At 37.0% G+C, this 20,702-nt stretch overlaps 1 protein-coding gene across 2 annotated transcripts in view; it reads left to right on the top strand.

Moving 5' to 3' along the window:
- The window catches only part of LOC106878217 (NBAS subunit of NRZ tethering complex), a 132,460-nt gene that overhangs the window by 11,689 nt on the left and 100,069 nt on the right, over nucleotides 1-20,702 (top strand). For both annotated transcript variants that reach the window (XM_089363670.1, XM_014927365.3), the window contains 7 exons: nucleotides 1,171-1,471; nucleotides 3,131-3,196; nucleotides 4,264-4,392; nucleotides 5,902-5,965; nucleotides 8,448-8,497; nucleotides 9,990-10,133; nucleotides 13,752-13,948. In XM_089363670.1, coding sequence (XP_089219796.1) covers nucleotides 1,171-1,471; nucleotides 3,131-3,196; nucleotides 4,264-4,392; nucleotides 5,902-5,965; nucleotides 8,448-8,497; nucleotides 9,990-10,133; nucleotides 13,752-13,948 — 951 coding nt within the window. The remainder of the gene's footprint in view (nucleotides 1-1,170; nucleotides 1,472-3,130; nucleotides 3,197-4,263; nucleotides 4,393-5,901; nucleotides 5,966-8,447; nucleotides 8,498-9,989; nucleotides 10,134-13,751; nucleotides 13,949-20,702) is intronic.

Genomic DNA, 20,702 nt, shown 5'->3' with positions numbered 1-20,702 from the left:
TAAGCAATACCAAGAAGTGATAGTCAGAAGGGGTAAGATCTGGACTGTATGCAGTATGTTTCAGCAACTCAAAACCCAGTTTTTCAATGTTTTCCACAGTGTGGGCATGTATTGTTGTACAGCAGTAACACTTGATTTGACAATAGACCTTAGCATTTGATGCAAATTGCTGGTTTCATTTTGTTGGCCAGTATTTCACTGTAACCTACATTGGTGACTGTAGGCCCCTTTTCCAGTATAGGCTTTTTGCATCTCAAAAAAAAACAGCATCATATTTTTTTGTGAAATGTTGAGTCTTGATCATCTTTTTTGCTGGCAATTCCAGGTGTTTCCACTCAGTACTCTGCCTGTTGGATCCTAGCTCAAAAGTATCATCTCCTGTGACTGTTCTCCCCCAAAAAGCTTTGCCTTCATCACTGAAGCGGTTGCATCAGTGTCGACAGATTCCTGCATGATTGCTCTTATGTGCTTCAGTAAAATGTCTTGGTAGCTATCTCACACAGACTTTATGGAAGTGAAGTCTGTTGTGGATGATTTTATTTGCAAGACCACAACTAATTTACAGAGAACATGCCACCTCATCAATGGCTAATCAGTTCACCAAAGCCATCTCTTGAACTTGTTGAATCTTCCTGTCAGTGGTAGAGGTTGATGAGCGTCGTTCTTCCTCTTTGTGCTTCACTCTTGTCCACTCGTTTTTAAACTTTTCAGTCCTCTCATACACACTTTTATGTGGCAGAATGCTGTCCCGTATTGTATTGAAAGTCAATGAATTTTAGCCTCTGACACATCTTTAGACCAGAGAGATTGGATCACTGATCTCTGTTCTTCCTTGGTGCACACTGCTAGTGGAGTGGCCATGTTTACTTTGTAATGCAAGAAAGAAACTGGGGAGATCAAGGTCAAACTTTGGTTACACAACCACAAGAGTATCACCTTTTAGCATGTGAGTGCTGAAGACAGTGGGGCAATCTAAAAAAAATGTTCACAAAAGTGTGGATAATTCTTTGATTGCCCTCAAAGATAGCTAATTACTGTAAATAATTACTTGTTATGTGAATTTCCCCCTTAGTACCAAGAAATGAAACTTAGTTTTTTTTTATGGAATAGTTAATGAGAATGAATAATTATTGATATTGCATTATTTCTTCTTGTTTCTTTTCTTCTCAGATCTGCACATCTACTAGTTGTAAACTACTTGGGAAAGTTAAGTAAATATCTTGTTGACCGTAACAGCACTTACCGATTACTACACACTTTTATGCTGACCAGTGAACATCCTCAGGGTGTTACAGGGTTGGTTTATCTTCCACAACACAGTGCACTTATTGTTGGCAGTCATGCTCCTGTGGCTGCTGGCTTAGATGACAGCATGTCTCAAGCAGAACAATATGGTCTTAGTTTATGGCGTATTCTCTCAGATTCTCCACATTACAAACTAGTCACTGACTATGAGCAAGACTTACATAAGGTAAGTTCTTTTTCTCTCTTTCTCCTTTATTTCAGTTATTTAGTTTGCCTTGAAATTTCAAGAACTAACGTTATAGAAATTTTCTTTGAAATTAAAATATATTTATCAAAGAATATAACAAAAATATTTTTCTTCTTCATTTGAATAATTTTAGATTCCATAAATTTCATTAAACTTTATGATGGACACACTTTCAACAACCTGTATTTGTAATACAATTACCTCATTTTGTTTTATGCTGTAATTTAGGCTTCAGTTGTGGTGTAGTTAGTTGACTGAATTGATAGTTTGGGATTTCAGTCTGAAGAATTGACTGATAATATCATCCCTCAGTAGCTGCCGACCTTATGCTGTGTCCAAAGCTGATATACTTAACTTTACAGAGCCCAGTTGATTATGCTGTTGATCTTATATTATAAAAGGGAAGTGGATCACCATCTGTTTGCAACATCTATGAGAGGGAGGGAGAGAAAGGGCGGAATCAAAATATACATATTTTTAGAAGAGGAAAAGAAAAGGTTGTTGTTGAGATTGAAATACAGTGATGGAGAGAGAGAGAGAGAGAGAGAGAGAGAGAGAGAGAGAGAGAGAGAGAGAGAGAGAGAGAGAGAGTGTGTGTGTGTGATAGATAGATAGTTAGTGTTGTCACTATAGTAACTAACAATTTCTGATTTAAAACATGAGAATTTTGAGTGCAAGTCTGTCAGCACATCACAACACAGACTTCAAAACAAGGCTATATATATATATATATATATAAAATATATGTATATAGTCATTTTTGGGGGGTTGTCTGTGTCTTTCAATATATTGATAATGCAACACAGTCTTGAAAAACAAATTTTCACCTTGAACAATTTAAGAAGGTACATGCATGATTAACCAATATTTTTACCAGCAGCATAGTGACAGATTACAACCTAGTATATATTATCTAGTAGCATGTAGCTAAAGCCTTCATGGTTGCTCTAAATGTTGGTTGTCGCTGTTACTGAGGATCTTACCTGAGAAAGCATTCTTTAACATAGTTATGACTGAATCTCAAAAAAAGCTCAGGAGAAACCTGCATCTAGGATGGTGCAGCAGCTGCACGTATAGACATCAAAAGCCACATGACTTTTTTTGTATAAAGTCACTTCAGCTTGACCCATAGATGTGATGTCTGCTCTCTCTCTCTCTCTCTCTCTCTCTCTCTCTCTGGTTTCCTACTGCTTGGCCTCTACATGTTATATCCAATCTAGATCCTATGTTAACAACTGCACCTAGTCCTTCTTTTCTAGTTGACTAGCCCTCTGGAACTCTTTCCCTGGTCATGTCTTTCCTACAAGTATTGAGTTGCAAAATATAAAGTGGAACATCAATGACATCAGTCTCAATAGTCTCAGAAAACATGGACACCGCCCTTTCTTTCAGACTCAGCAAGTTAAAAAAAAAAAAAGGTACAACTCACTACTGCAATTGACAGAAACACTAGTTGCCTTTAGTGAGAGATAATGAAACTGGCAAGACATCCAGGAATTAAGTGATTGAAAACAACAAAAAACAATAACAACATTTATGTTAGAAATTTACAATATATTTAGAAATTACAGGATCTAATTTCTGATAATTAAAAGTTCCTAACTATGTGGTTATTAGTTTTTATAATTTTTGTTGCAGAGTAAACCAAAAAGTTTCCTCAAGAAATTATTTCTGTTACCAAAATTATCATGGAAAAATAGCAAGGTATAGTTTGTTTTTATTTACTTGTGTTTATTATAGAAACAAAACAGCTGAGTGGATAAAGTATTGAATTACCTATGGCTTAGGGATTCAAGTTTTTTGTACACATTTTATCTCATTGATGGGTAGAACACTTATTCTGCATTGTTCAAATCATTCGTTAGAATTGGGTGTTAGAGTTTCTGGGAAGAAATCAATGGTGCTGATCACTCATAATTTTATATCTCTGATTACAAAAAAATATTGTCATTGTTAAAATGTATCCTTTGCAAAGGTAACTTTTGTGTATGTGAGTATGTGTGTGTTAACCCTATAGCATTTAAACCAGCCATATCCAGCCTGAATATTCTACCTGTTTCATGTTCAGACCAGACAGATTTAGATTCTCACATTTACCTTACAATGACATTTTAAAAACAAACAATCACATCATTAATATCTTGAAGCTACAAGATAATGAATGATAGATTTGTCTTGTTGGCACTCCGTCGCTTACGACGTCGAGGATTCCAGTTGATCCGATCAACAGAACAGCCTGCTCGTGAAATTAACGTGCAAAGTGGCTGAGCACTCCACAGACACGTGTACCCTTAACGTAATTCTCGGGGATATTCAGTGTGACACAGTGTGACAAGGCTGACCCTTTGAATTACAGGTACAACAGAAACCGGAAGAAAGAGTGAGAGAAAGTTGTGGTGAATGAGTACAGCAGGGTTCGCCACCATCCCCTGCTGGAGCCTCGTGGAGCTTTAGGTGTTTTCGCTCAATAAACTCTCACAACGCCCGGTCTGGGAATCGAAACCACGATCCTATGACCAAGAGTCCGCTGCCCTAACCACTGGGCCATTGCGCCTCCACAATGATAGATTTAAAACAAGGTGAATAAGTAAGCATTACATTTGGCAAAGTAATTTGAATGCTAAAGGGTTATACACAATACTTAATATGGTTGGAATGTTTACTTGATGGTATCTCTTCAGAGCAATACAGTGTTTTTTATGTTCATTTCAATTTGTTGTTGATGAGCTGGAAATTTAGATTTAGATTATTTTTTTATTCTTTGAATCTAGGATAGTATTTTCAAGATGTGCCTGTCTCCTGATACCAAACAACTGGTGACTTTACATTATTCTGGAGAACTCGTTCTTTGGGATGTTCCATCCTTGCGCAAAAGAAAATCTTGGTTACATGAAGATCAGGTAATTATGTTAGCATTCCGTTTCATCTGAAAATATCTCTGTGAATAGATTTTAATTATATATATATATATATATATATATATATATATATATATATATATATATATATATATATATATATATATATATATTGTTGTTTCTGGGCAAGATACTAAATTCCACATGTTTTTTAGTATATTTTGTATCATTTTGTCATTGACAATTACTGGTGAAACTGTTAATGAGTTGTTGAATTATCACTGAAGACCAAACTTGTCTCTCTGTAACCTAATGACTATAGTTGGGTATTACAGGTTTAAAGAGTGAGGAAAATAGCAACTACAGGCATTCCAGATTTTCTTCATCTTCAGGTTGGGAGAAATTAATCACTTCTTAAATGAATATATGAGAAATATAAGCAACAATACTATGAGTGTGAGCTAATAAAAAGAGCCTCTAAGCAGTTGCTTGGTCTGCTGAAAATAGCAAAATACTCTTCCTTGTTTCATATCCTTCCCTCTTAAGTAACAAAGATACATTGGGCCATATAACCCCTGATCAGTAGTGGCTTGTGTATAGACACTGCACAACTGCAGCACCCCCTATTTCTACTCGATATTATTGATAGCATTCAATATAATGAGTCTGTTTTTCCTTAATTCTTTCTTTATACTTGTACATTATATAATTCTTAAGCTTAATGTCAGTAGCCATTCCCTAGTTTATGAAAAATATGCAAATATCCTTGTATAGGACTGTGCACTTTACAGTTCCAGCGAAGTGGTGTTTGGCTGTTGTGCACATACTCACATGTCTGAGATAGGAAGCTGCATGCTAGGGAGAGAGAGCACTGTGCTTCACGCAGTGCCGACCTTGGTGTGCTGGTCAAAGGTAATGTTTCTTTTTGACTCCATGTGTGTTGTATTTAAAAACGTATTTATATTCTTGAATGTGGTAAAGTGTAGAATTAGATTATTATCCTACTTCCAGCTACAGTGTTGCTGCCAGGATTTGAAAAATAGGGCAGATCCCCCCCCCCCCCCCTTATTTTGTGATTTTAGGGGTGATTTTTGAAAAACAAGGGGGAATTTGTGGCAGTGTTCAGTGAACAAATTAAACACACTACTCGGCAGTGTCTAAAACGAGAATCGATCAAGTTTTTGTATAAATTTTTCTTTTTATGTTTGTTTCCTTTTACTCAATATCAAAACAATGGCTAAAAATTTTCTGAAGCAGCAACTCCACTAATTTTATCTACGAGTCGCCACTACCCCTGATATACAAAAAGATGGGCTGGTCATGGTTGGAATGCCTCTCATCAATGTTTACTCAATCACTGTCGATCAGATGCTAAGTGTGTAGCCTTTAAGTATCTTGTTAGATACTCTGAATAAACTACAACTACTACATTTTATAATAACTGAATGACAAGACATGCTTGTTTTTGAATGTTACAAGCCATGTAACATTATTTTAATGAACTCTGCCATTCCATATTATGTTTTTGTAAATATCTTATTTCTTTCACAGCCCGGTTATGATGATATCAGTCAGGAATTTTTGGAGAATCCTTACAAAAAGAAATTTTTGAAAGGCAAGTATGATGCAAAGATATAAATCTTCCTATCTCCTTTTGTTTGTTCCCTTTTTTTAACACATCTTAATTTTTTGCTCTGTGTCTCTCTTCCTTTGTCTATTTTTATTCCTTAACCATTTAAAATTAATGGAGTACTACTGACTAGGCATATCTAAAGTTAATACCTTTTATTAACTATGTTTTTTGTTACTACAATCCACTAGTTTCCATGGAATCTATTTTCTTCTTTAATGCCTGTCTAAAAGACAGTTCTGAACACTTAGAAGGTAATATAAACTTATAACTTATTAGCAAAGAAGGAAATGCTACAATCACTCTAACATTTCACTAATTTAATTCCCCTTTCATCAATTTTGATATTTTATTCCATAATTTGTCTTCCATTAATAACATTTGGTATTTAAAGATATGAATTTTATAGTTTGTTGAGTTTTGATAAGAGGTATCATGGTTGAGTCCCCATGGTTCTGGCCAATTACTGGCCTGTTGTCTTAAGGGACAATAATGTTCTTGTTTTAGAGACTGTGTGGTTAAGAAGTTTGCCTCCCGACCATGTTGTTTTTCGTTCAGTCCTATTGTGTCACATCTTGGCAAGTGTTTTCTACTATAGTTCTGGGTCGACCACAGCCTTGTGAGTGGATTTTGTAGATGGAAACCAAAAAGAAACCTATTGCATATCTATGTGTGTGTATGTTCAAATGCATGCATGTATGTGTGTGAATGTTTGTGTGTATTTGTCTTGACATCATGATAATTGTAAATAAGCATCACCATTATACAAGTGGGTTCTTTGTTTCCAGTCTTCTATGGAAAAAAGTCAGGCCATGGGGAAATGTTACCTTGCTTGGAAACAGTTGAAGGTTGGTGACAGGAAGAGCATCCAACTGTAGAAAATTTGCTACATTGTATTTTGCCTGACCTGTGTAAGCATGGAAAAATGGTTGTTAAAACAATGATGAATCATTTGTCTAACTCTGGAATGTCACTCAAAGAGAGAATACTGATAGAAACATTGTGACTACAACACTGATAAACACATCAATATACTAATATTGTGCTTGGCTGCTTAAGGCAGCGAGCTGGCAGAATTGACAGCATACAGGGCAAAATGCATTGCAGCATTTTGTCTGTCTTTACATTCCAAGTTTAAATTCTGCCAAGGTGGACTTTGTCTTTCATCCTTTCAGGGTCAACAAAGTAAGTACCAGTTGAACACTGGGGTCGATGTAATCAACTTACCCACCCCTGAAATTGCTTGCTTTGTGCCAAAATTTAAAACCAATATTTAATTTTGCTGCTTAAGACAGTGAGCTGGCAGACTGGTTAGCTTGCTGGGCAAAATGCTTAGTGGCATTTCATCTGTCTTTATGTTCTGCTTTCAAATTCCACTGAGGTTGACTTTGCCTTTCATCTTTTTGAGGTTGATAAAATAAGTACCAATAGAGCAATGGGGTTGCTGTTACTGACTTACCCCCTCCTCTAAAATTGCTAGCATTGTGTCAAAATTTGAAACTATTATTGTTTTGCTGCAAATCATGGCAGTCCATGATGTGTTCCAAGAGTTTCTTGTCTCCTTCATCAAGCAGAAATATAGCCATCATGTAATTTATTGAATGTAGTGTAGAGCTATCATCATCATCATCCTTTAACATTCGTTTTCTATGCTGGCATGCGTTGGATGGCTTGACCAGAGCTGGCAAGCAGAAGAGCTCCAGTCTGATTTAGCTAAGTTTCTGTCGCTGGATGCCCTTCCTAATGCCAACCACTTTACAGTGTGTGCTGAGTGCTTTTAACATAGCACTGACACAAGTGTGTTCACATGGTTCTGGCATGAGTGTTTTTTACATGGCACCAGCACAGGGCTCTCACAAGCCAGTACTCTTCATTAGGAGAAACTATGAATAAACATAATTTTTTTGTGTGCAATCACAGCTTTAGATTGAATTGCAACAAGATATTATTGTTTTATAGTAAGACTAAATATATTTTAACTACACTAACTTGCTGTAACCATATATATATATTTAATAATAAGAGTAGAAATTGATATTAATCAATTAAAACCAGTGGTCCAGCATATTAAAAAAATCCGAAGATTAAAATTATATTACAAACACAAATAAGAGGAATGACCAGCAAAAGTGGACTCCTATATGCTAGAAATAGATGCTGAACCATTGGTACGTAGGTTAATCGTTTTTTATTTAGTATTTTTTCATTTGTCTTGCCCTTTTACGGTCTGTCGTCTCGCTGAAATTTTACTGAGAACATATCCTTCGTGGTTAGATGATTCGGCATCTATTTCTAGCATATAGGAGTCCACTTTTGCTGGTCATTCCTCTTATTTGTGTGTATATATATATATATATATATATATATATATATATATATATATATATATATATATAGATAATATAGTTATGTATAAAACTAGTCGGATATATATTTACCAATAAATCTCTCCTCATTTTGCTTTCAGATCTTGTGCCATCAAAGAATTTAATAGATATCAACTGGTGGTCAGAAAACGTAAGATATTTTATTTTAGCTAATCTGTGTATAGTCCATGCTTAACTTTTCCAAATTCATTACTCTATAATGGTTACATACCACCTTCACCACTACCCACCACCATTAAGGATTGGCAGCATCATTAGAGCATTGGGGAAAGTGCATTTTTGTATTTCTATTCTTTAGCATTCAGATTACTCTGTCAAATGTAATGCTTATTTATTTACATTGTTTTTGAATTAATCATGCATTATCCCAGCTTTGAAATTTTGATGATATGATTTTATATTTGTAGAATAACACTGTAGAGTAGATGTGAGAAACCAGATCTGGCTGGTTTGAGCATAAAACAGGTAGAATACTTGGGCCAGATATGGTTGGTTTAAATGCTAAAGGGTTAACCAACTGCACACCTCACAAAAATTTCTAGTGTTGTGCCTATCTTAGAAATCATATTTTTTTTTGTTTTACAAAAGAAAGATATAAAATGAATTTGTTTCCTATAAACTCATGGGTACTCATCTGTTTGCTTTATGGTTGAAAAGTTAAGTTAAATGTTGATAGGTCAGTTTCTGCAGGATTTGTCCTAAGATAACATCTGTTATGGACTTGCTGTGTTAAAACTGCATTAAATATGAGAAAAAGTCAAAAATTCATCCTACTAGTGACCAGCAAGAGTGCCAGAGGCATTTGCATTTTGGGGCCTTTTCAAAGGTGAGTACTCACAGCCAGTCACATGAATGGACAAAAATTCATCATCTCTGATATGGGAAGAAGTGAGTAAACATTTACTGATTTTGTAAATAGCCACTACTCTAGTATTTATTGTGCTTTTAATACAAGTTCATAAGCAATGTTTCAGGATAAATGTTGCAGCAACTAGTCTATCAGCAGTGTGTATACATTGTGTATGATACATAGATGGCTATGTTAATTAAATACTACCTCAATTGCATATACCAAATTTTTAACCTAATTGTGTTACTCTCTTTTACTAACGTCTGGGTATGTGGGTATTTTGAAAATACCTTACAGAGTGATGGCCATGCTCTATATAGTTATGGGCTGGCCTTTGACAAGGTATAGTACCCATTCAACCACCCTGCCAGAGATGTGGTAAAATCATGGGACTGCAGTATGACAGATTGTGAAGAGGTAGCAGAAGAGCTCAAGTGAGCCAAAGGTGCTTCTTACATTGATGCTGAATGAGGGAATCCTAGAAGATGAATGGTCAGGGTTACCAATCTCTATCAAGAGAGTAACTACAACGCATCCATAGGAGCAGTGTTCATGATTGTGTAATCAGCTGATGAAAGATTCACTATGACTCAAGCTCCCAATTCAGATTCATAATAATGGAATTGGATGGAAACAGAGAGTCATGGGAATCTGTGAAAGCAGCATAAAAAACTCCCAAAAAACAACAACAAAAAATCCAACCTAATATGAAGTTCCTCTTTCTGAACCAAGACTATCTTAATTTTCTTTCTTTGTATATTGTTTATATTAGGCTTTAATTCTTGCAAGATGTCCTGGAGCTGTGAGCCTTGTTTCCACAAATACCCTGAAAAACTTACTTGGTGCTCATCCTGAATGGTTTGAACCTTCTCCCCGAGTAACAAGCACATATGAGGGAAGATTTCTAGGTCTAGAGGTAATATTTCTTGCTTTCTTTGTGTTGATGACTTTTTTTATTTTTTGACCAGCATTCCAGGCATGGCCATCCCATCGTTATTTTTGTACACTTTGCATCCAAGACTGCATTATTCAGTGTCCTTCATTGACTGCTTTTATATAGTGAGTAATTGTGTCTTTGGAGCTTGTTTCTCTCATTGGTTTGTTTCTTGCCTTCTCATATTGCCTGAGAGAGTGACTGAATCTAGTATATTACCTTTCCTTGTGGTTGTTTACTGTTGTGACTAGGTGGAGGTACTGTCATCATCATTATCATTTAGCACCCCGTTTCTATGCTGGCATCAATCGGATGAATTGTCTGGGTCTGATAGTCAGATGACTGCATCATGCTTCAATGTCTAGTTTGGCTTAATTTCTATGCCCTTCTTGGTACCAACCACTTTACAGAATATACTGAGTGGTTATTTTTCATGACACCTGCCACTAGTGCTGATCATCTCCTAACTTGCAAACTTAAGAGCCTAGAGTAAACCCTATGACTTAGGGAAAGTAGAAGAGAGAGCAAGAGTGATGATTCTTGATGCTGGGATGAGGGAAGGTAAGAGGAGAGGAACAGATTTATAGTTGCAAAAAGTAGTAATGGTGAGAGTAAAGAGTAATAGAGGAGTAGTCACTAAGGGGTGGGTGGAGCTATGACAGGGATCAGGGGCGAAAAAATTGACTGAAGCTTATTGAGAAAAGAAGGGGATAAAGTGGAAAGGTGATAAGGTGGGTTGTGTAGGGCCGTTCTGGGGCTCTCCTAGCTTATAAGAGTGAGTATTGCAGAAAGTGTGAGAGAAAGGGGACAGGAAGGCAGGGAGGGAGCAATAGGCTAAGGTGGAAAAGAATTTTGAGTGAGTCATTGAAGGTGAGGTGTGAGGGGTCATGAGGGTAGGCTAGTGGGGTAGAAATGAGAAGGGATGGTGAGGTGGTGGGGCGAGGGCTGTGATAAAAATGAGGCAGAAAGTGAGTGCAGCGAGAGAAAGAGATGCTGGAGGGTACCTCAGAAATAAGGGGAAGCAGAAGAGCAGAGTGTGGACGCTTCAAAAGCATCCCAGATGAGGGGGCAGTGGAGGGAGCCCAAATAGGAAGGAATTAGAGAGAATAGTGAGAGATGGATGGGTTAGAGGAAAACTGAGTAGGTGCAGCAAAAGAAAGAGTAAAGGGCATCCTAGAGGTGTAAGGGCAAGTAGTGATATAAGGATAAGAGAATGTGTTGGGTGGCAATAGAAGTAACTTGAAAGAGTGCTGTGAGTGATGAAGAGGTGGGTGTCATGGAAGGAGCAAGGATGAAAGATAATTGGGTGGTAAGATGGGTTTAGCACACACACACACACACACACACACATACAAGGGAGTGCTGAAAAGTTCCCTGCTTTGGGTAAAAGAAAATACAAGAGGATCAGTTAATTATGATTTTATTCAACATATTCCCCTCTCAGATTAACACACTTGTTGCAGTGGTCTTTCAGGTTTTCTAAGGCCTGTAACAGAACTTGGAAGTTTGGGCCTCCAACCAGGCCTTTTGTAATACCCTCAAAGACAGAAATTTTTCAGTACCCCCTTGTATGTTTTACAGCTTCTTAAACACTATTCCTGTGTTTTGCTATAGGTGAATGAGTCTTTTGTAACATCACCTATCACCAGTCAGTACAATCCTCTGTCACCTCATTCATGAGATGTAATATCTTCAGCCTAGCAGTTACCACTTTCATCTCGAGTCTTCTTTGATCACCCTTTTCCATAGGTTCCACTAATTTGACTGCTTGGCAGTTTTGTGTGGATCACGTGTTTGTACCAGTGTAGCCTCTTCTTTTACACATTGCACCTGATTCTTCTCATACCTAGTTTTTCTCTTAGGCTCATGTGTACTTTAGCATTCATTCACACTAACATTATACATCCATTGGAGCATGCTAGCTTCATTTCCTTCTAGTGTTTGTAGTTATTCTGCATTTAAGGCCTATATCTTGCTAACATTAGAATTGCAGTCTGCCTGACACTTGTATTGAGAGAAAAGACCTTTGTTGCCAGTAGCTGTAATATGTAATTGATAATGAGAAGGGCATCCAGCTGTAGAAACTCTGCCAAATCAGATTGGAGCCTGGTGTTGCCATCCAGTTTCACCAGTCCTCAGTCAAATCGTCCAACCCATGCTAGCATGGAAAGCGGACGTTAAACGATGATGATGATGAATGAATAATTAACTTTCCTAACCAGTTTACAGAGAGTACTATCTGTTCACATGTCAATGAATCACAGTGATGCTAGTGTGATAAGTATATATGTACTGAGGACATGTGAAGGCTTGAAAGAAATGAAGTCAGCATGCCCCACAGGATAGGTAATGTCAGTGTGCATATATGACAGATTTAAGAGAAAAACTGGGTATATGAAGCATCAGATGTAGTGTGCAAGAGAGAAGACTGCACTGGTATGGTCATGTGATGCACATGGATAAGGACAACTGCATCAAGAAATGCTGGTCTCTAATTTTGGAGTGAACATGTGGAAGGAACAGACCCAGGAAGATGTGGGATGAAGTGGTGAGAAAGGATCTTCAGATGTTGGGCCTCACTGAGGGAATGGCAAAGGACCAAGACTTCTGGCAGTTTGCTGTGCTTGAAAAGTCATGTCAAGCTAAGTGGAATCATGGTTGTCTTTGCATACAACATATCCTCTACATCCTTTTTTAGCTGAGTGATCCTAACCTTGTGGGCGTTGGTGCCATGTGAAAAACACCCATATCAGTGCCATGTAAAAGTGTTTGTGCTGATGTCACATAAAAACACCCAGTACACTCTGTAAAGTGGTTGGCGTTAGGAAGGGCATCCAGTCATAGAAACCATGCCAAAACACACGGAGCCTGGGCAGCTCTTCAGCTGGCCAGCTCTATGTCAAACTGTACAAGCCATGCCAATATGGAGAACAGACATTAAATGATGATGTACTGTAACCTTTTAGCGGTTGTCTATATTGTCTATCTAAATATTGACATGCAGAAGTAGAAACCATATATCCCAGCACCCTCTCTTGTCTGCCAACATGCTCACTATAGTTACCTCTTATGTACCGCTATTTCTCCCTCCCCACCACTCCTATGCCTTTTCATTTCCTAGTCCCTGAGCCAGTGTCCTAAAATCTCTCCAACTTCTCAAATACTACCCTCATTTGCTCAAGGAGGCTTTTCCCTTTTGCTCTTTTCTTGTTCTTTTCTGTTTTGTAAGGTACTTGGCAACCCCACTGCTACCAGTGACATGGGAAAAGCACCCAATACACACTCTAAAGTGGCTAGCATTAGGAAAGGTATCCAGCTGTAGAATCTATGCCAAAGCTTACATGAAGCATGATGCAACCCTGTGGCTCAGTGGATCCTGTCAAACCAGCCAATTCATATCAGCATGGAAAATGGAGGTTTAGTGATGATGACTGAAAACATTCGCTTGAGAAGGATTAGAAATGCACCAGATACTATGTATATGGACTAAATAAAAATTAGAAAAATGATTTGATACATGTGGAAACTTGTACATGCTTCTTCTATTAATATATAAACATTATGACAAATTCAAATACTCTTGCTTTGTATCTATTTCAGTGTTCTTGTCGTTTTGTGTCTAAGCGTCATGCATTGGCACAAAACAGTAGCGGTTCATCGTCTGATGATGAATTGTTTGAAGACAGTGATGATGATGAAGATATTTCTTGGATGAGAAAAACCTCTCAGTACACCAAACAAGTTCTATATTATGTTACAGACAATGAACGATTTCAACCACCACGAAAGAAACCAAAGTAAGTAAAAGTGTAATAAATCATTGATTGGACATTGCTAGTATTAGAATCAAAATAAGAACACAAATATTTCATCTACGTACAAAAGCATCTGTTTTGGTCATATACAGTATATGCAGTTTTACAATAGGTGCCACATCCCGCATATATTCATTGTCATCATCATCATTGTTGTTCAACATCTGCTTTCCATGCTGACATGAGTTGGATGGTTTGACTGAGGGCTGGCAAGCCAGAAGGCTGCACCAGGTTCCAATCTGATCTGGCAAAGTTTCTACAGCTGGATGCCTTTTTTAACGCCAACTACTCCGTGAGTGTAGCGGGTGCTTTTTACGTGTCACTGGCATGAGGGCCAGTGAAGCGGCACTGGCAACCACCATGCTCGAATGGTGTTTTTTTATGCACCACCAGCATGGGTGTTAGTCAGGCAATTGGTGGTAAAATTCTGCCTGAGAAAACCCATCCAAGACCTGCCAGCAAGGAAAAGTAGACGAGCATGGCTGTGTGGTAAGAAGCTTGTTTCCCAACTACATTGTTCCATGTTCAGTCTCCTTGGACAAGTGTCTTCTATTATAGCCTCAGGCCAACCAAGGCATTGTGGGTAGATTTGGTTGACGGAGGCTGAAAGAAGCCCATCATGTATATGTATATATTTATGTGTGTATCCACCTACCATCGCTTGACAACCAATGCTGGTGTGTTTATGACCCTGTAATTTAGCGATTTGGCAAAGGAGATCGATAGAATAAGTATTAGGCTTACAAAGAATGAGTCCTGGGGTCAAGTTCTTCGACTAAAACCCTTTAAGGCAGTGCTCCAGCATGGCTGCAGTCAAATAACTAAGACAAGTAAAAGAATAAAATGATGATGATGACAATGATGTACACACACACACACAGACACACACACACACACACACACACACACACACACACACACACACACATCACAATCAAGATCATTCTTTTTATATCAGCTTCTTCTTTCTAGGTTGAACAAGATCTCACAGGGCAGTATTCTATGGCTTTCTTTCCTCATACTAGCCCTTAATTGTCTTTACATGTTGAAGTACTGAATTGTGGGACATATTGTTTAATTCAGGTCAGGTATGGGGGAATGCACCATTGCAGCAGATTGCTGCATCCACATTTGTTGGTATTTGCTTGGGTTGTTCTGTGCAATCCTTTGAGTAGCGTACCAGTCAGTCCCCATCTCCGCCAGATACTTCCTCATCTGCCGTGATCATGTGGTTGATCAACATGAGCCATCACCTCAGCTGGATTCTCGAAAATCAAGCATCATGACTAAACAGTCTGAGCTGACTGTCCTGTATCATACAAGTAACAGGATGCATCTCAGCTTCTGAGTAGAGTCATTGGTTGAATACAAAATCCGACCAATGATAACCCATAATTTTGTGAAGCTACCTAGTACCAAAAGAGTTCAGATGACTCCTAAGAACCCCAACAGTGTCCAAGTCTTGCAACTATACAGCTGGACAAGGAGACCAGAGATCTAAAGACCCGGACCATTGTCCTCTTGCTCAGATATTGGCAGCACCAAACACCCTTGTTCACCAGCAGTCTACTAAGTTTTTTTAAGCCTTCCGACTTAGAGCTAATGCTGCTATTGATCACACTGCTAAGATAAGTGAAGCAGTCAGCAACTTTGACATTTTCACCTGCAACAGAGACAAATGAGACGGAGTCCTCTCGGAAGGCAACAAAAGACTGGATCTTTGTCTAAAGTCAAGTGGTTCTGCTTCCTCACTCAGTGGAAAGAGAGCATTCCTTAAGTCCTTCACAGATTCAGCAAAAATAACCACACCATCAGCAAAGTCCAGGTCAGTAATTCTAGTTTTACCAATGAGTGCTCCACAACTTGATCATTTAGCCAAGCATCCAGTTCATGCAGATATTGAACAGAGTGGGATGGACTCCAGATTTCCCTGGAAAAAGATCAGATGTTGAGTCCCCAATTTAAACTGCACAGTAATATTACTTAATTGCTTGTGCAGTGTCAGTGTGGAAATAGATGTAGTCAAATACATGCACATATATATTTGTATGACTGTGTGTATATATGTATGTGTGTGTGTATAGTTCAAATTTACAGGAAACAAAAGATAAAGACATTGTCGTTATTCATATCCCACCAATGTAAACTTAACTTCTTTGTCCGTCTATGGTCGTTAAAATTGTATCATTAAAGATGTCATTTTCAGCAAGATTTCAATTTCTCTTGAGATCAGCAACATGTCTGCATAGCCTTGTGATAACTGGTGACAACTACATAGATGTCCAGTCAGCCATTGACCACCTCAATGTGTATGTATCACATGAGAGCATGATAATCAATGTAGCCGATACAAAGATTGCATCTGCAGGCACATCCCTTGAAGTAGCCCCTGTGATACCTTAGTATTACCCCTGCCATAAGCCAGAATAAAGATAAGATAGATTACATCGACTGGACACATGTTGCAGCGTTGTCATCAAAATTGGCTTTAGTCTAGGTCAGAGATTTGTGTAGCCACAAGAATTCACATTTACTTAGTTGTTTGACTATGAGAGTAGCAGACTTATACTAGTTGGAAGTCTTTGGTCATTTTTGCCGTCACTGAATCTTTTGTATTTGTCAAGCTGTGTCAGTCATCTGTGATCACTAAGTGTGATCAACTTCTGTTCTTCATGTTGTGGATTTGCTTTTTGGATCCAGCTCAACCCATCCTGGGTGAACACTGACAAATGTCTCTCACCCTCGTTGCGTGTATATCCTGTACAGTTCTATCAGATTCAAATTCTTGATTTGATAGATGGTTATCCACATAGGCAGATCTGATTGAAACCCTCTTCTATACTGCTGTTGGACTTCAACTGCATTTTCATACTTCTAGTAGAATTTTAAGATGAATTTCCTTTGTTTAAAGCTAAGTCTTGATGCTATTATTAATTCTGATGGGTGAAATCTGAAAAGAAAGAAGATTTGGGTTATCTGCTGTAGAAGTATATATCCATCTTTTTGGGTCACTCTGTGTGTGGTGTGTATGTGTGTGTATATATATATATATATATATATATATATATATATATATATATGTATGTATGTATGATTTAGTTCCAGCCATATAATTAGATGTACACTATGCAGCAAGATGTCTCTCATAATTTTGTATTTGAGCATGGTTGGCTTTGTTTTCCCAGGTGATATTAAGTTGTTTCAGATTTTCTTTGAAGGTGATGTACCATATCTTCTTGGATCTCCCTCTCTTTTTTCATCTCTCTGATGGTACTCACTGTATAGCTGTCTTGGGTATTTGTCCTGGCAGTTGGAAAAGTCTCGCTCTTCTTTGTGGCTCAATCTCTTACCTGGGCAGCATTATTTGCTAGAGAGGAATGAACAAAATCTGGGCCAATACTTCAAATAGCAACCATACAGAGATCCTGCTGTACCAGAGCATTATATATATATATATATATATATATGTATGTATGTATGTATATGTATGTATGCACACGCGTGCATACATATACATATATATATCAGTGGAGTGGGCAAAAGGTGTAACTTCTGATTTATTGTTATTTTCCCCTACCTTTTTGAGATCATTGCGTTGCATGTATTGCATCATCATTTTGTATTGCTACATTATATTTAGGAGTTGATCAGCATAGTTATTGTTGTTGAAGCTGAGTGAGTCTGAAACATAATCAGATGGCAGGTCCTCTTTTTTCAAAAAATGTTTCCTCAACTTTGACCTGATTGTAATTGAGGTTGTTAATAAAATATCTGGATAATTTTTGATATTTAACAATGAATATTCTTTTCTCCATTCGATTCCAAGTCAATTTTTTCCCCACACTAATGTCTAATTTGATAATTTCCAAGTTTTAAAAAATGAGTAATGACTAATTTCAGTAATTTCTTCTCTTTAACTGTTTGGTGTGCAGTTTAATCTCAATCACATTAGAAGAAAACCTCCACAATATGCTAGGGATTATTATAATAAGTATTATTAATAATAAGGCAAGAAAATGGAGAATTGAAGATGTATAGTTAATGAAGTAAAAATTTAAATACAGATAAATTTTAAAAAGTACAAAAGAAACTCAAAAACGTACATATATTTCGATTTGAATTTAAATTTAAACTATGATACAAATAAATTAAGTACACATCCTCAATTCTCCATTTTCTTACCTTATACATATATATAGATATATATATATATATATATATATATATATATATATATACTTTATTTAAAAGCAGCAGAAATATAACAAAAGACTGTTACTCTGAGTTTCACGTTCCCGTTCATCGGACTCAGAGTAACAGTCTTTTGTTATATTTCTGCTGCTTTTAAATAAAGCATATTACTCTACCTCTGGTATTTGAGTACTCTTTTTTCCACCTTGTTGCACATTTCATGTGCTTACTCCAGTATATATATATATATATATATATATATATATATATATATATATATATACACACACACACACACATACACGGGATCGGGACAAAAGCCCCACAGTTTTTTCCTTTTTTAGAATTTTTAGTTGAATGTATCAACCCCAGAATTTTTTTTTATTTGTTATATTTATTAGATTGCAGCCAGATGGCTGTATGGAACCCAGAATTTTTTTTAAGCTTGATCAAAACCACTTCTGTGATATAATTCGTTTTTGTTTTTCTTTTTACTTGTTGCAGTCATTAGACTGTGGCCATGCTGGGGCACCACCTTGAGGAATCTTTAGTCAATTGTATTGAGCCCAGAAGTTTTTCAGATGATTTTCAACCAGCGCATGAAATTAAGCCTAGGTCTCTAGACGTACTAGAAATAGCAGCCAAATCTCTTGAAATCTTTTATACCCCCCCTCTGTTATATTTTTTGGTTATTCTTCGTTTTTTTTTTTTTTTACATTCCTGAAGTCTTTTTACTTGTTTCAATCACTGGACTACGGCCATGCTAGGGCACCGCCTTGAAGAATTTTTTGTCGAATGTATCGAATCCAGGTAAAAAAGTCACAGGGGTTTTGTTCGGATTCCATAAATTGTGACTTTTCTCCTATGACTTTATTACCAGCCACCATAAATTAATTGTGACTATTACTATGACTTTTTTCCTGTGACTTTATTACCGGTCACCAATATATCGACCCCAGAATCTTTTTTAAGTGATTTTCAACTAGCACATAAAGTTAAACCTAGAAGGTCTCTCCACATGCTAGAAATAACAGTCAAATCTCATAACTTTTTTCTTATAATTTCATGTAAGCAAAAACATAAATCGCGGTTGTAAAAAAAAAAATTTCCAAAATTCCAATTGGTTAATGTTTACAACTTGACCCGGAAACATTAACCTTCTAATTTAAGTAAGCAAAATATATTCAATAGAAAAACGGTGTCAAAACATCTATGTTCCTCACAGTAGTATGTTCTGTGTGTTTCAATTATTTCCTCGTTTTTAGAATAATTTTAAAGTTTGAAAGTGAAAATAAATCAGCCTTAACATAAATAATAGAATACAGAACACAAGACTCTTTACTACATATTGTCTGAATTCTAACAAAAGGAAAAGCATTTACTTCAAGAAATGTGTATAAACATAAAATCAATAAGAAGTACGCTTGAATGACTAGCATTCGGCGCCATAATTCTATTAAACCATCAATGGCCTGAGAAAGTGCAAAAGGTCAACTTATTCTCATTAATCTAAGTGCTGAGAGAAAACAAAAGACTTTAAAATGCTGATTTTTCTGCAATCAAAAATTCTTCTACCTGGTGCTCCAGCATGGCTGCAGTCCAATGACTGAAGCAAGTAAAAAGATTTTTAGAAAATGAAAAAAAAACCGAGGGGGTTCTAAAAAAATTTTTAAGAGATTTGGCTGTTATTTCCAGCACGTGGCTTCTAGGCTTAGCTTCATGTGCTGGTTGAAAATCATTAAAAACAATTCTGGGGTCGTTACATTCGACTAAAAATTCATCAAAGTGGTACCCCAGCATGGCTGCAGTCTAATAACGGCAACAAGTAAAAGGTGTGTGTGTTGGGGGGGGGGGGTCAATACGTTCAGCTAAAAATTCTTCAAGGCGGTGCCTCCGTCTAATGACTGAAACAAATAAAAGGTGAAAAAAACAAAAAAGTAATCGAAAAATATAATCGTGGGGCTCTTGTCCACTTTCACACTTTAACTATGGGGCTTTTGTCCTTCACTCATATATATATATTATTAGGACAAGGAACTATATTCTCTATGAATTTGAATGTCTTTAAATAAATAACATCTGGCGTTAGGAAGGGCATCCAGCTGTAGAAACTCTGCCAAATTTAGATTGGAGCCTGGTGTTGCCATCCGGTTTCACCAGTCCTCAGTCAAATCGTCCAACCCATGCTAGCATGGAAAGCGGACGTTAAACGATGATGATGATGATGATGTAAGTCAATTTTATCCAATTTCTTCATTTTCTCAGATATACATATATGTATGTGTGTGTAAAATTAATATAAACAGCAGTTTGCAATGTTTCACAAAAAAAGGAGAATTACAAATGTAACTAAATGTGACAATGGCACACAAAATGGCACAATTGCAAATCCACAACCAAAGCATTTAAATAAGTATATGGATTAAACTTTAATTCTTACGTTTTACGCCAAGTTTGAAAAGACTTCCTCCTCCCCCCATTTCCTCCCAATTTTTTTCCCCCCAAAAAACCCCTGTTTTTGAATATGGAGATTCCGGAAAATTGC

The sequence above is a fragment of the Octopus bimaculoides genome, chromosome 15 (genome assembly GCF_046866305.1).
Source record: "Octopus bimaculoides isolate indiv1 chromosome 15, ASM4686630v1, whole genome shotgun sequence".
NCBI classification, from domain to species: Eukaryota; Metazoa; Mollusca; class Cephalopoda; order Octopoda; family Octopodidae; genus Octopus; species Octopus bimaculoides.
This window is presented reverse-complemented; position numbering and strand designations above follow the sequence as displayed.